The sequence below is a fragment of the Hypanus sabinus genome, chromosome 4, assembly GCF_030144855.1.
Source record: "Hypanus sabinus isolate sHypSab1 chromosome 4, sHypSab1.hap1, whole genome shotgun sequence".
Taxonomy (NCBI): Eukaryota; Metazoa; Chordata; class Chondrichthyes; order Myliobatiformes; family Dasyatidae; genus Hypanus; species Hypanus sabinus.
In genome coordinates, this window is record NC_082709.1 from 93,777,726 (window position 1) to 93,793,439 (window position 15,714).

Genomic DNA, 15,714 nt, shown 5'->3' on the forward strand with positions numbered 1-15,714 from the left:
ATCTGGAATTTAAAATGGTTTACTTTTGTCACAGGTAGCAAGATACAGTGAAAAGCTTGTCTTGCATACATGCAGTCCAAATCATTCCCAGTGGGGTAGAACAAGGTAAAATAATAACAGAATGCAAACTGAAGTGTAAAATCTGCAGAGAAAGTACAGTGTAGGTAAACAGTAAGGTGAATGATTGTAAAGAGGTGGATTGAGAGGTCATGATCCATCTTATTATACTAAGGGACTATTTAGTAGTCTTATAACAGTGATGTGGATGCTTTCCTTAAGCCTGGTGGCACATGCATTCAGGCGTTTGTTTCTCCTGTCCATTGGAAGAAGCAGCAAGAAGTATCGCATGGAGATGAGCCTAGTTTCTGTAAAGTCTTCTAGAGTGCACTTTTGATCCATAACTGACATTCATTTACAACAGAATCAATTGGTATCTTCAAAGAGCAATTGGATAGGCATTTGTGGAAACTAACTTGCCGGGTGCCTGGGGAGAAAGTTGGAGAATAGGACTGATGGGATTGCTGTAATAGCAGCCAGCACCAGTTCTGTAGCTCAAATTGTCTCCTCTTCTGTTTTAACAATTACATGTTTTCATGCACAGTGCAAGTGACCAAAGATGAATTTAAATGTTTTATTTATTCGTATATTTGGGCTATCTAATAATTGGGCTTCCTTGATTTAGATGAGAAACCTCACGGTGGATGGTGAATTTGGACCTTGGACTCCATGGCAACTATGTGAGCATACGGACAAGGAGGCTACGGGGTCATGCATGTGCCGCTCAAGGTCATGTGACAGCCCTGCTCCACAGTGCGGAGGGCATGAGTGTGAAGGGTCCAGGACTGAAGTGGCAAATTGTTCAAGGTATGATGACTCCATTGTTATATTGGGTCAGCCTGAGGAGGTTTGTGTAACAATGACCCTTTTTACATGGTGCAGTTGAGCACAGCCTCTGGGTTCAGATGCAACGTACAGTCCAGTGCCCTGACTTATTGCCAGAGGTTTCAACTTCCAGATGATGTACAAAACACACTTGGAGTACTTTGTTCAGTTCTAGTTACCTCATTATAGAAAGTGTGTGAAATCTTTAGAGAGGGTGCAGAGGAGATTTACCAGAATGATACCTAGATTAGAAAGCCTATCTTATGAGGAAAGGTTCTGTGAACTTGTTCTTCCCTTTGGAACAAGGGAGGATGAGAGATGACTTGATAGAGGTGTATATGATGATAAGAGACATCGATACTGTAAATGTAACATGATTACAGAACCATTGACCCTGGTTCAATTCTGCTGCTGTCTAAAAGGAGTTCGTATGCTTTCCCTGTGACATAGAACCATAGAAATCTACAGCACATTACAGACCCTTCAGCCCACAATGTTGTGCTGACCATGTAACCTACTCTAGAAACTGCTTAGAATTACCCTCTGCATAGCCCTTTATTTTTCTAAGCTCCATGTACCATGACATTAGTTAGGGGTCTAATTAATCTCTTGAATAGCTATAACATTATCTCATGGCTCTTGAACTGAGTCTCACGGTTGATGAAGGCCTTCTTAACAACAGTGACCATGTGTTTTCCTCCCACATTTCAAGGATGTATAGGTTGGTAGTTGATTGGTCACATGTGTGTAATTGGACTGGAAGCTGCTGTTATTGTGCTGTATCTTTAAATAAAATAAAATCTATGCCCACTGCTTTGAAAAGTGGCTATGTAGTACATTCCCCAGTGTCCTTATTAATTGTTAACTCACATCCAAAAAGATCACCCGGTTATTTATCCATTCCTGTTGTAGTAGTGGATTGGAATTACCTGCTCAAACTATACTAGATGGTGTCTAGTAACTAGTGCAGTCTTGTATTGGACAGCTGTCCTTTCTATAATGAACTTATACCCTTTGCATTATGGATGTGCATTTTCTATAATTGACTGGTCAGCGTGAACATGCTGGGCCTAGTGACTTGTTCCTGTGCTGAATGATCCTATGACTCTCAGAGCACCAGACCATAAGACATAGGAGCAGAATTAGACCATTGAGTATGTTCCACCACTACATCATGGCTGATTTATTATCCCTCTCAAGCCCATTCTCCTGTCTTCTCCCTGTAACCTTTAACGCCCTTACTAGTTAAAAACCTATCAAACTCCACCTCAAATATACTCAATGACTTGGCCTCCACAGCTGTCTGTGCAAATGAAGTCCACACATTCCCCACCCTCTAGCTAAAGAAATTCTTCCTCGTCTCTGTTCTAAAGGGGCATCCTTCTATTCTGAGTCTGTATCTTCCAGTCCTAGACTTCCCCACTACAGGGAGCATGCTCTCCACGTCCACTCTATCCATGCCTTTAATATTCAATAGATTTCAATAAGAACTCCTTACTTTCTTCTGAACTCCAGTGAGCACAGACCCAGAGTTAACAAATGTCTCATATGTTAACCAAATATACACTTGCTACATGCAAAACGGTTGATACAGTTTCTACATCAGAACAGTGACAATGCTTCAAGAGGTATTTCATAATATGTATGTATTGTGCTTGTGGTCATGAAAGATGCTCTTTAATGGAATTCTTGCTCTTTTTATTTTGTCCAGTTTCCTGGAAAGGTTTGTGGCTCTCAAGGCCACACAACTGTCTGTCAATTTCATTAAATAGCTTGGCATCTTCTATTACCTAATATCCAGAGATAGATAGATTTCTAGATATATTATGTTAGGAACATTAGGGAGATTGAAGAGACTCTTAGATGGGCACATCGATGAAAGAAAAATGGAGAACTATGTGGGATTTATCTGAGAGTAGTTTAAAAGGTCAGCATAATACTGTTGAGCAAAAGAGCCAGTGCAGTGTTGTTCAGTTCTATGCTGTATGTTTTACATTAGGGAAATGAAGGGCTACAGGAACAGGGCAGGGAAATAGTACTGAAATGGGGGATCATCCATAATCTCAGTGAGAGGCAGAACCGATCTGAAGGGCCAAGTTGCTCCCAGCACCACCATAGAATCCCTGCAAATTACTAATGCAAGTCTTACCTCTTTGCAATGTGGGAGGAAACCGGTGTTTCCGGAAGAAGAAGAAGCCAGAAGAAACCCACGTGTTCATGGGAAGGACAGACAAACTCCTTACAGACTCATCAGGATTTGAACCTTGCCAAAAGTCATTGACTCTCGCTGTAAAGCGATATGCTAACCGCTAAGCTACCATGCCACTCCAGTGCAGAGTGACCTCCTGCCTTTGGACATAAAAATATTGAGCCTCTGTGTCGTGGAAACTCAGTTACTAGTTTGTTATTGATTTACTTCCATATGTGCCAAGATGCAGCGGAAAATTGGTCTTGCATACTGCTTATACAGATCAAATCATTACACAATGCATTGAGTAGAACGATAATGTTGCAGAATAAAATGCAGCAGCTGTAGAGGAAGTGCAGTGCAGGTAGACAGTAAGGTGCAAAATCATGAAAAGGTAGACTGTGAAGTCAAGAGTCCTTCTTATTGTACTGGGGAACCATTTAATAGTCTGATAACTGCGGGGTAATGCTGCCTTTGAGCCTGGTGATTTGTGCTTTTAGGCTTTTGTATTTTCTTTCTGAAGAGAGAGGAGAGAAGAGAGAAGGTCTAGGGTGGGTTCAGTATTTGATTCTGCTGCTGCTTTACTGGAGCAGTGAGAGCTGGGACAGCATTATAGTGTAGTGGTTAGTATAATGCCATTACCGCCCCCAGTGACCTGCTGCTGCTTATAAGGAGTCTGTATGTTCTCCACCTCCTGGTGCTCTGGTTTCCTCCAACATTCCAAAGGTGTATGGGTTAGAAGGTTATTTGGTCATGTGGATGTAGTTGAGTGGTGTGGTTTCATTGGGCCAGGAGGACCTGTTACCACGCTGCATCTCTAAGTAAAGAAAAGTATCATCGGAGTTCGTACAAAATTGAGATCAATAGATTTTTGGATATTAGGGGAACATAGTTATATGAGGATAGGGCAGAGAAATAAAATGCATATATAAGCTGCCCCATTTGTCTATATTTTCTCCTTATTACTTGTAACCTTTCGTAGACATATTTGGTGTATTCCTGCTTTGTTTCCTACTTTCTATGTGTACAGTTAAGAATGCTGAACACATAGCCGAGATCGACAGGCTTAGACTCTGTGCTGTTCCAGTCAGCTCAGCAACAGTAACCAGCTGTTATAGCCTTAGACTCTGGGAAAGCAGGACAAATCACTTTAGAGCAAACAACACAGCAAAGACAAGAGTTGCAGCTAGATTAGAAACTGTTCAACACTCTTCATGTTGTTGCAATTTATATCTTGTGGAGGGATTTCCTTCAGTCTGTTTCCTGCCCTCAATAATTCCACGGTACATCTGGTAGCATTTCTGCCTAGTTTCACATATTATACCTGGGTTAATAATCATACCATTGAATGGCATTCTCCTAAGGCATTCTAACTGCCACTGAGGACTGGTGTTGATCTAAACAGCATGAGATGTAAGCGTATGTTTTTAATTAGTCCCCCTGACACTACACAAACAGTGTGGTGTATCAGGTACGCTCCTGAATTCCAGGGCTGTCTGTGTGGAATTTGCACATTCTTCCCAAGACTGCATGGAAATATTTCCAGTTTCCTCCAGCATCCCATGATTTGTTGGTTGTTATCTTAATTGGCTATTCTAAAGGGAGAATCAAAGGGGTATGACCAAGTTAACGGGCAACAGGAAAGCAAGTGGGGTGATTGTCTGAGAGCTCGCAGGTACTCAAAGGACTGAAGGACTTTCTTCTACGAATAAACTCTTCTCGGACTTCCAGCTGGGTACAGCAGAAAAAGAATTTTAACAAAGATGAAGGTTTCACTCTAAGTAAGGACTGGCATTCAATTGTAAACAAGGTAGGGCATCAGAAACCTGGTTGGATGAGGACTAACCAATCAGGAGGGACGGATGAAGGGAGTCTATATACCATTGAACTAGACGTTCCCAGACATCATCCCTGATGAAGATGGCAGAATTTGTCATTGAAATGCTTGTTGAAATCAATACTTGTACCTGATTGGAAGCCGGAGCAGTGTTTATTTGTCATATATGCCGGGAAAGCTCGAGATCCTTTTTTTACTTCCTTCTGTATTATAATGAATTATGAGAAATAATACAACATGGAAACAAAACCTTTGATCCAACTCGTCAGTTCTGACCAAGATGCCTATCTAAGATCATCCATTAAGTAAGAAGCCTGGAGGGGTAGAACATAGAACATTACAGCATAATACAGGTTCTTTGGCTCATGATGCTGTGCTGAACTTTCAACGTACTCTGAGATCAATTTAAGTTTTCCCTCCCACATAGCCCATTTTTTAAAAATCATCCATGCACCTATCTAAGAATTTCTTTAATGCCCTGAATATATCTGCCTGGACAACCACCCCTGGCCATGCATTCCACTCACTCATGTAAAAAGTGTACCTCTGACATCCGTGCTATACACTCAGTGACCACTTTATTAGACGTATGTTCGTGGTCTTCTGCTGCTGTAGCCCATCCACTTCAAGGTTCGATGCGTTGTGCATTCAGGGATGTTCTGCTGCACGCCGCTGTTGTATCATGGGGTTATTTGAGTTACTGTCACCTTCCTGTCAGCTTGAACTAGTCTGGCCATTTTTCTCCGACCTCTCTCATTAACAGCATTTTCTCCCACAGAATGGCTGCTCACTGGATGTTTTTGTTTCTCACACCATTCTCTGTAAGCTTTAGAGACTGTTGTGCATGAAAATCCCAGAAGATCAGCATTTTCTGAGATATTCAAACCACCCTGTCTGGCACCGACAATCATTCCAAGGTATAAGTCACTTAGATTACATTTCTTCCCTGTTCTGATGTTTCATCTGAAAAACAACTGAACCTCTTAACCATGTCTGCATGATTTTATGCATTGAGTTGCTGCCACATGATTGGCTGATTTGATATTTGAATTAACAAGCAGGTGTGTGAGTGTACTTTCCTCCAATCAGCTTAAAATTGTGCCACCAGGTATCAGCCTTTTCATCTGGGAAAAGGTTTCTGGCTTTCTATGCCTCTTATCATCTTGTACACCTCCTATCAAGTCTCTACTCATCCTCTCAGTTGATAGGTGGAATCACCTCCCTCTGGTTTTCCCTCCTTCACTTTATTCCATGATCCACTGTCCTCTCTTAATAGAGCCTTTAACCTCTTTCACAGTTCACCTTCCAGCTCCTTGCACCTGATAGTTTCTACTTCTCCCCTTTCCCCCATCTTCTTATTCTGGCTTCTACCCCCTTCCATTCCAATTCTGGTGAAGTGTCTCAGTCTGAAATGTTGATTCCTCTCCATAGATGCAGGGTTCCTCTAGCATTTTGTAGGTGTTTCAAAAATTCAAATCTTGCTTGCAGCAACATCAGAGACACATTGGTACAGACAACACACACACACACACACACACACACACACACACACACATATAATACAAGATGGAGAAGAGAAAGAGAGAGATTGTGCAATAAGAAGGTATTAGTGCAAAAACAAAACACAGTTGGAGACAAGTCCATGTTATGCAAGATCTGGTCTGTAGTGTTCCATTTCTGAAGTTAGGTTTATGCAAGTTGCTTCAATAACCCGGTAACTGTAGGAAAGTAGTGGTTCCTGAATCTGGTGGTGTGGGACTTCAAGCTATGTACCCCCAGCCTGCCAGTAACAGTGAGATGACTCAAAAACAAATTTCCTCTGAAAGGATTGTTGTTATCACCACTTCAGGGGTCAGCTAAGAGGGAACAATACATGCTGGCTTTTCCAGGGATGCCCAGGTTCCTAAAGTTAAATTAAAAAGTGCTGAAGATTATTTCCTCCAATTGAAATGTTTAAGATGATAAATAAATAGTGATCATTACCTCCAATAGGGGGAATGGACCACTTCAATTAGTTGCTATCAGGAAGCACTTCATGAACATCCAGAGTACTTTTCCCCAAAGAAGCTCCAAGGACAAAACTGAAAATTTCATAGCCGAGCCTGAAAGGATTTGGGTAATAAGGTAGGGCATGCAGCACAGGCAAGGGGAAGGATGGTCTGCTTCTCTATACTGTAATTTCTTACTATTCTCCAGTTTCATTTCAAAAGCAAATTGCACAAGCCCATTTTCAAGCAAAATTCCTGCAGATGAATTTTGCCTGGAACTGAGTGGTTTTGTAACCAGGGTGTTGCTTGAAGTTCTTTTAAAGAAAATGCTGCTAATTTAATTATTTGAAAGGTGTCCACAGTTGTTTTGAAAAATACAAATCCAAGGGATATTCACACAAGTATACCTCTGGATTGTGGCTGCACTTGGAACAGCTTGCAACTATTATATTGGAACACATAATGCTGGAGGAACATAGCAGGTCAGACAGCATTTATGGAGAAAAATGAAGAGTCGATGTTTCAGTCGGAAGCTCTTCATCGGGGTGAGTTCCTCCAGAATTTTGTGTGCGTTGAACTGGATTTCCAGCATCTGATAAATAGAACTGCTTAACACAAGAGATTCTGAAGATGCTAGAAATCCAGGGCAACAAATAAAAAATGCTGAAACTCAACAGGTCAGGCTTCCTCCTTGGAAATGATAAACAGTCGAAGTTTTCGGCTGAGTTCCTTTATCAGGGCTGAGTTCCAAAAACATTTTGTGTGTGTTACGCTGGATTATTATATTACAATCACTATATTTTACATCATATTCACTTGCCCTTTACAATACTGATGTGGAACTAAGAGAACATCTTGGAGATAAATACAAATCACACTTCCAAGTATCATCAAGTCTTTGAGTTTATTATGATGTGCACAAGTTACAGTACAATGTGTCTGCAGTCGTATCACAAGCATGTAGGCTCATGCAATACACAGAACCTAAATTACATATACATTTTACAGGTCAGTGCAATATAAGACATTAGTGCAAAACCACAATTAGATACAAGTATGTGTTATTGCAAGAGGTGCTCCATAGTGTTCTGTAGCTGAGGGAGGGTTGGGGTTGTACAGGTTGGTTCAAGAACCAGTTGGTTGTAGGGAAGCAGAGCTCCTGGGTTTAGGGTCCTGTTCCTGAACATAGTGGTATGAGGATTCTGGATCCTGTTCCTGAACGTAGGGGTATGAGGATTCCGGATCCTGTTCCTGAACGTAGGGGTATGAGGATTCTGGATCCTGTTCCTGAACGTAGGGGTATGAGGATTCTGGATCCTGTTCCTGAACGTAGGGGTATGAGGATTCCGGATCCTGTTCCTGAACGTAGGGGTATGAGGAATCCGGATCCTGTTCCTGAACGTAGGGGTATGAGGATTCTGGATCCTGTTCCTGAACGTAGGGGTATGAGGATTCTGGATCCTGTTCCTGAACGTAGGGGTATGAGGATTCTGGATCCTGTTCCTGAACGTAGTGGTATGAGGATTCTGGATCCTGTTCCTGAACATAGGGGTATGAGGATTCCGGATCCTGTTCCTGAACGTAGGGGTATGAGGATTCCGGATCCTGTTCCTGAACGTAGGGGTATGAGGATTCTGGATCCTGTTCCTGAACGTAGGGGTATGAGGATTCCGGATCCTGTTCCTGAACATAGGGGTATGAGGATTCCGGATCCTGTTCCTGAACGTAGGGGTATGAGGATTCTGGATCCTGTTCATGAACATTATGGTATGAGGATACCGGATCCTGTTCCTGAACATAGTGGTATGAGGATTCCGGATCCTGTTCATGAACATTATGGTATGAGGATTCCGGATCCTGTTCCTGAACGTAGGGGTATGAGGATTCTGGATCCTGTTCCTGAACGTAGGGGTATGAGGATTCAGGATCCTATTCCTGAATGTAGGGGTATGAGGATTCTGGATCCTGTTCCTGAACGTAGGGGTATGAGGATTCTGGATCCTGTTCATGAACATTATGGTATGAGGATTCCGGATCCTGTTCCTGAACGTAGGGGTATGAGGATTCTGGATCCTGTTCATGAACATTATGGTATGAGGATACCGGATCCTGTTCCTGAACATAGTGGTATGAGGATTCAGGATCCTGTTCATGAACATTATGGTATGAGGATTCCGGATCCTGTTCCTGAACGTAGGGGTATGAGTATTCAGGATCCTGTTCCTGAATGTAGGGGTATGAGGATTCAGGATCCTGTTCCTGAATGTAGGGGTATGAGGATTCTGGATCCTGTTCCTGGACGTAGGGGTATGAGGATTCAGGATCCTGTTCCTGAATGTAGGGGTATGAGGATTCTGGATCCTGTTCCTGAACATAGTGGTATGAGGATTCAGGATCCTGTTCCTGAACATAGGGGTATGAGGATTCAGGATCCTGTTCCTGAACGTAGGAGTATGAGGATTCAGGATCCTGTTCCTGAAGGTAGGGGTATGAGGATTCAGGATCCTGAAGGTAGGGGTATGAGGATTCTGGATCCTGTTCCTGAACGTAGGGGTATGAGGATTCAGGATCCTGTTCCTGAACGTAGGGGTTTGAGGATTCCAGGTCCTGTTCCTGAACATAGTGGTATGAGGATTCAGGATCCTGTTCCTGAACATAGGGGTATGAGGATTCCGGGTCCTGTTCCTGAACATAGTGGTATGAGGATTCCGGGTCCTGTTCCTGAACATAGACGTATGATGATTTAGGATCCTATTCTTGAACGTAGGGGTATGAGGATTCAGGATCCTGTTCCTGAACATAGGGGTATGAGGATTCAGGATCCTGTTCCTGAACGTAGGGGTATGAGGATTTTGGATCCTGTTCATGAACATTATGGTATGAGGATTCCGGATCCTGTTCATGAACATTATGGTATGAGGATTCTGGATCCTGTTCATGAACATTATGGTATGAGGATACCGGATCCTGTTCCTGAACATAGTGGTATGAGGATTCAGGATCCTGTTCATGAACATTATGGTATGAGGATTCAGGACCCTGTACCTGAATGTAGGGGTATGAGGATTCTGGATCCTGTTCCTGAACGTAGGGGTTTGAGGATTCCAGGTCCTGTTCCTGAACATAGTGGTATGAGGATTTAGGATCATATTCTTGAACGTAGGGGTATGAGGATTCAGGATCCCATTCCTGAACATATTGGTATGAGGATTCAGGATCCTGTTCCTGAACATAGGGGTATGAGGTTTCCGGGTCCTGTTCCTAAACATAGTGGTGTGAGGATTCAGGATCCCATTCCTAAACATAGTGGTATGAGGATTCAGGATCCCGTTCCTGAACGTAGGAGTATGAGGATTCAGGATCCTGTTCCTGAATGTAGGGGTATGAGGATTCAGCATCCTGTTCCTGAATGTAGGGGTATGAGGATTCAGGATCCTGTTCCTGAAAGTAGGGGTATGAGGATTCAGGATCCTGTTCCTGAACATAGGGGTATGAGGATTCAGGATCCCATTCCTGAACATAGTGGTATGAGGATTCAGGATCCTGTTCCTGAACATAGGGGTATGAGGATTCCAGGTCCTGTTCCTGAACATAGACGTATGATGATTTAGGATCCTATTCTTGAACGTAGGGGTATGAGGATTCAGGATCCTGTTCCTGAACATAGGGGTATGAGGATTCAGGATCCTGAAGGTAGGGGTATGAGGATTCAGGATCCTGTTCCTGAATGTAGGGGTATGAGGATTCTGGATCCTGTTCCTGAACGTAGGGGTATGAGGATTCAAGATCCTGTTCCTGAATGTAGCGGTATGAGGATTCAGGATCCTGTTCCTGAACGTAGGTGTATGAGGATTCAGGATCCTGTTTCTGAACATAGTGGTATGAGGATTCAGGATCCTGTTCCTGAACGTAGGGGTATGAGGATTTAGGATCCTATTCTTGAACGTAGGGGTATGAGGATTCTGGATCCTGTTCCTGAACATAGTGGTATGAGGATTTAGGATCCTATTCTTGAACGTAGTGGTATGAGGATTCTGGATCCTGTTCCTGAACGTAGGGGTATGAGGATTCAGGATCCTGTTCCTGAACGTAAGAGTATGAGGATTCTGGATCCTGTTCCTGAACGTAAGAGTATGAGGATTCTGGATCCTGTTCCTGAACGTAAGAGTATGAGGATTTAGGATCCTATTCTTGAACGTAGTGGTATGAGGATTCTGGATCCTGTTCCTGAACGTAGGAGTATGAGGATTCGGGATCCTGTTCCTGAACGTAGGGGTATGAGGATTCAGGATCCTGTTCCTGAACATAGTGGTATGAGGATTTAGGATCCTATTCCTGAACGTAGGGGTATGAGGATTCAGAATCCTGTTCCTGAACATAGTGGTATGAGGATTTAGGATCCTATTCTTGAATGTAGGTGTATGAGGATTCAGGATCCTGTTCCTGAACGTAGGGGTATGAGGATTCAGGATCCTGTTCCTGAACATAGTGGTATGAGGATTCAGGATCCTGTTCCTGAACATAGTAGTGTGAGAGTTCAGGTCATTGTTCCAGAACATATTGGTATGAGGATTCAGATCACTGTTCCTAAACCTAGTGTTGTGAGGGTTCAGGTTACTGGGCCTCCTGGCTGATGATATCGCACAAAGAGGGCATGGCCTGGATGGGGAAGATTCTTTCTGCCTTCTCATAGCGTTGTCAATAAACTTTCCTACCTGCCTAAAAATCTCTTTGTCCACTACTATCAAGCAGGGGATACCATAGCATAGAACTGTCAGAATTTGAAACAGCTTCTTCTCCCAGGCCATCAGACAATTGAACTCCCTGCCACACGCAGGTCTCATCACTTATAAAGCACTGGTAGCGTTATACTGTTTACTTTTTAACTTGTGTCCTAAATGTAACTTATTCTTTGTTCAGTTATTTGTGGTAATACCTCTTCATGTGTTGTGGGTAAATGATGCGTACTGTATTGTGCACCTTGGTCCAGCTAAATGCTGTTTCATTTGGTGTTTTACATGTACGTGGTTGAATGACATTAGACTTGAACTTGATTGAACTGCCGGTGGTGTAGGAAGCATGCAGGAGAACACTTGTATCATAGACACATAAAGAATAATTTACAAAACAATATAAAAATAAACTGCATTAAATATTGGCAATTTGTATTTTTATTTCTGAATTGGTTTGGAATGTGGACAGTATTGTTAGGGACAGTATTTCTTGTTCACCCCTCATTACCCTTGAACTGAGTGGCTTGTGAGGCCATTTTGAAGGGCAGTTAAGAGATAACCACATTACTGTGGGCAAGAGTGAGTAAGGGAGCACTTCTATTAGCACTTTGTCACTTACATTATGCATTTGGGCCCCATATCTGAGGAGAGGATTTAGAGGAGGTTTATAATGTTACGAACCCCGTAACTGGGTCACTTACCAGCAAAGATAGAGAGGTCCGTTGAAGTCTGATGGTACTATTTTTAAAAGTACTTATTGATAAAGGGGCACAAAATAAGATTAATGCAAACATACAGATAATACACGTCGTCAATACTAAATCTAAAAGCGTGGGTGTAATAATAACCAATAAGAAATAGCTCTATCGTTGTCTAGGGGATAATGTATTGTCTGATGGAAATATAAAAGTCACTGTTAGTTCATTCAAGCTGCAGCGTTTTGGGTTTAAGAGAGAGACGGTTTAACTTGCCCAGGTCTTATATGAGGCCAATCCTGTTGAGTCAGGGGAGTTGGTTTCCCCGTTGTTAGCTAAAAGCCGTTTTCCGTGGTACCAGCCACCAGTCCCAGGCAACGGAACTGAACGCACGTGGCTTCCTTCAAATGGCTTCCCAATATTACGGGAGTGATAGCGTTTCTTCTGGTGCGTCTGAGGGGCTGTTCCCACAGACCCTCTTTTATCCTGACTTGCAGGGTCGTAGATGTTAATCAGGTTGGGGGTGATGCAATCTCTCCCTCAACCAGCCCACTTTGCCTGAGGGCTTCCACGTAGTACAGTCTCCAATCCACAAAATCCGCCTTCCGGAGACAATGGCAATGTCCCGTAGCTTTACATCGCCGGGGAACGAAACATTCCACATGTCTCTCTCTCATTTCCTGGGCCCCCAACCCAACCCAACAGTGATCTTGCGATTTTCACAAAGGAGGGGGCTGCAGGCATAACAATAACCATATAACAATTACAGCACGGAAACAGGCCATCTTGGCCCTCTAGTCAATGCTGAACACTTACTCTCACCTTGTCCCACCAACCTGCACTCAGCCCATAACCTTCCGTTACTTTCCTGTCCATATACCTATCCAATTTTGCTTAAATGACAATATCGAACCTGCCTCTACCACTTCTGCTGGAAGCTCATTCCACACAGCTACCGCTCTCTGAGTAAAGAAATTCCTTCTCGTGTTACCCCTAAACTTTTGCCCCCTAACTCTCAACTCATGTCCTCTTGTTTGAATCTCCCCTACTCTCAATGGAAAAAGCCTATCCACGTCAACTCTATCTATCCCCCTCATAATTTTTAAATACCTCTATCAAGTCCCCCCTCAACCTTCTACGCTTCAAGGAATAAAGGCCTAATTTGTTCAACCTTTCTCTGTAACTTAGGTGCCAAAACCCAGGTAACATTCTATTAAATCTTCTCTGTATTCTCTCTATTTTGTTGACATCTTTCCTATAATTCGGTGACCAGAACTGTAGACAATACTCCAAATTCGGCCTTACCAATGCATTGTACAATTTAAACAATACATCCCAACTCCTATACTCAATGCTCTGATTTATACCAAAACCTTTCTTTACCACCCTATCCACATGAGATTCCACCTTCAGGGAACTATGCACCATCATTCCTAGATCACTCTGTTCTACTGCATTCTTCAATGCCCTACCATTTACCATGTATGTCCTATTTTGATTATTCCTACCAATAAGTAGCACCTCACACTTATCAGCATTAAACTCCATCTGCCATCTTTCAGCCCTCTCTTGTAACAGGCCTAAATCTCTCTGCAAGCTTTGAAAACTAACTTCATCATCCACAATGCTGCCTGTCTTAGTATCATCTGCATACTTACTAATCCAATTTACCACCCCATCATCCAGATCATTAATGTATATGACAAACAACATTGGACCCAGTACAGATCCCTGAGGCACACCACTAGTCACCAGCCTCCAACCTGACAAACAGTTATCCACCACTACTCTCTGATCTCCCATCCAGCCACTATTGAATCCATTTTACTACTTCAATATTAATGCCTAACAATTGAACCTTCCTACAAGAACCTACTTTATAAGAAAGGTCCTGGGAATGAAACGGTTAATATGTCATGGCTTTGGACCTGCACTTGCTGAAGTTTGGAAGAATGAGGGGGAGAGATGATTCCAATAGCGGGAGAGTCTAGGACCTGAGGAGCATTTCTTTATAATAGCCATGAGGAGGAATCTCTTTAACTCATGAGGGTGGTGAATCTGTAGAGACCAGTCATTGGGTATATTTAAAGCAGAGGTTGACAGGTACTTAATTAGAAAGGCTGTCACAAGTTATGGCAAGAGAATATGCTTGAGAGGGGTAGAATAGCAGAGTGGACTCAGTGGGCCAAATGGCCTAATTCTGCTCCTGTGCCTTATGCCTTATACACAACAACTTGCATTAACAGCAAAAAACAAATTGCTGGGAAGATTCAGCAGATCAGATAGCACATGTGGAGGCTAAGTGAGTGGTCGAAGCTTTGGGTTGAGACCCTGTATTCTAAAGGGTAGGTGGGGCAGCAATGGCTGATGAGGAATGTTAAAGACAGCATAAAAGCAAAAGAGAGATCATATAATATAGTAAAAATTATTGGGATGCTAGAGGATTGGGAAGCTTTTAAAACCAACAGAAGACAACCAAAAAACCATAAGGAGAGAAAAGATGAAATAGGAAGGTAAGATAGCCAATAATATCAAAAAAGATACCAAAAGTTTTTTCAAATACATAAAGAGTAAAGGAGAGGCAAGAGTGGATATTGGACCACTGGAGAGCTAGTAATGACGGACAGAAAAAGACAGATGAACTCAACAGGTATTTTGTGTCAGTCTTCACTGTGGAAGACACTATCAGTATGTCAACAATTCAGGAGTGTCAGGGACAGAAGTGAGTGAAGCTGATGTTACTAAGGAGAAGGTGCTTGGGAAATTGAAAGGTGTGAAAGTAGATAAGTCACCTTGACCTGATGGACAACACTCTAGGATTCTGAAGGAGGTAACTGAAGAGATTGTAGAGGTATTAGTAATGATTTTTCAAATATCACTAGATTCTGAAATGGTTCCAGAGGACTGGAAAATTGCAAATGTCATGCCACTACTTAAGAAGAGAGGGAGGCAGCAGACAGCAAATTATAGGCCAATTAGCCTGAATTCAGTAGTTAGAAAGATGTTGTAGTCCATTATTAAAGTTGAGTTTCGAGGTATTTGGAGGCATAGGCCGAAGTCACCATGATTTCCTCAAAGGGAAATCTTGCCTGACAAATTTGTTGAAATTCTTTCAGGAAATAACAGGCAGGAGAGAGAAAGGAGAGGCATTGAGTGTTTTTTACTTGGATTTTCAGAAAGTTTTTGACAAGGTAATGTACATGAGGTTGCTTAACAATATAAGAACTTGTGGTATTACATAAAAGATTCTCGCATGGTTAGAAGATTGACTGACTGGCAAGAGACAAAGAGTAGCTGCCAGAAATGAAAGAGTTAATGTATGAAAATGTATTGAAACCTATTGAGTATTGAAAGGCTTAGCTAGAGTGGATGTGGACAGGCTGTTTCCTAT

General features: G+C 42.4%; 1 protein-coding gene across 2 annotated transcripts in view; it reads left to right on the forward strand.

Annotated features, from left to right (window-relative positions):
* The window catches only part of sema5ba (sema domain, seven thrombospondin repeats (type 1 and type 1-like), transmembrane domain (TM) and short cytoplasmic domain, (semaphorin) 5Ba), a 531,708-nt gene that overhangs the window by 423,283 nt on the left and 92,711 nt on the right, over positions 1–15,714 (forward strand). For both annotated transcript variants that reach the window (XM_059967676.1, XM_059967677.1), the window contains one exon: positions 683–864. In XM_059967676.1, the coding sequence (XP_059823659.1) occupies positions 683–864 (182 nt within the window). The remainder of the gene's footprint in view (positions 1–682; positions 865–15,714) is intronic.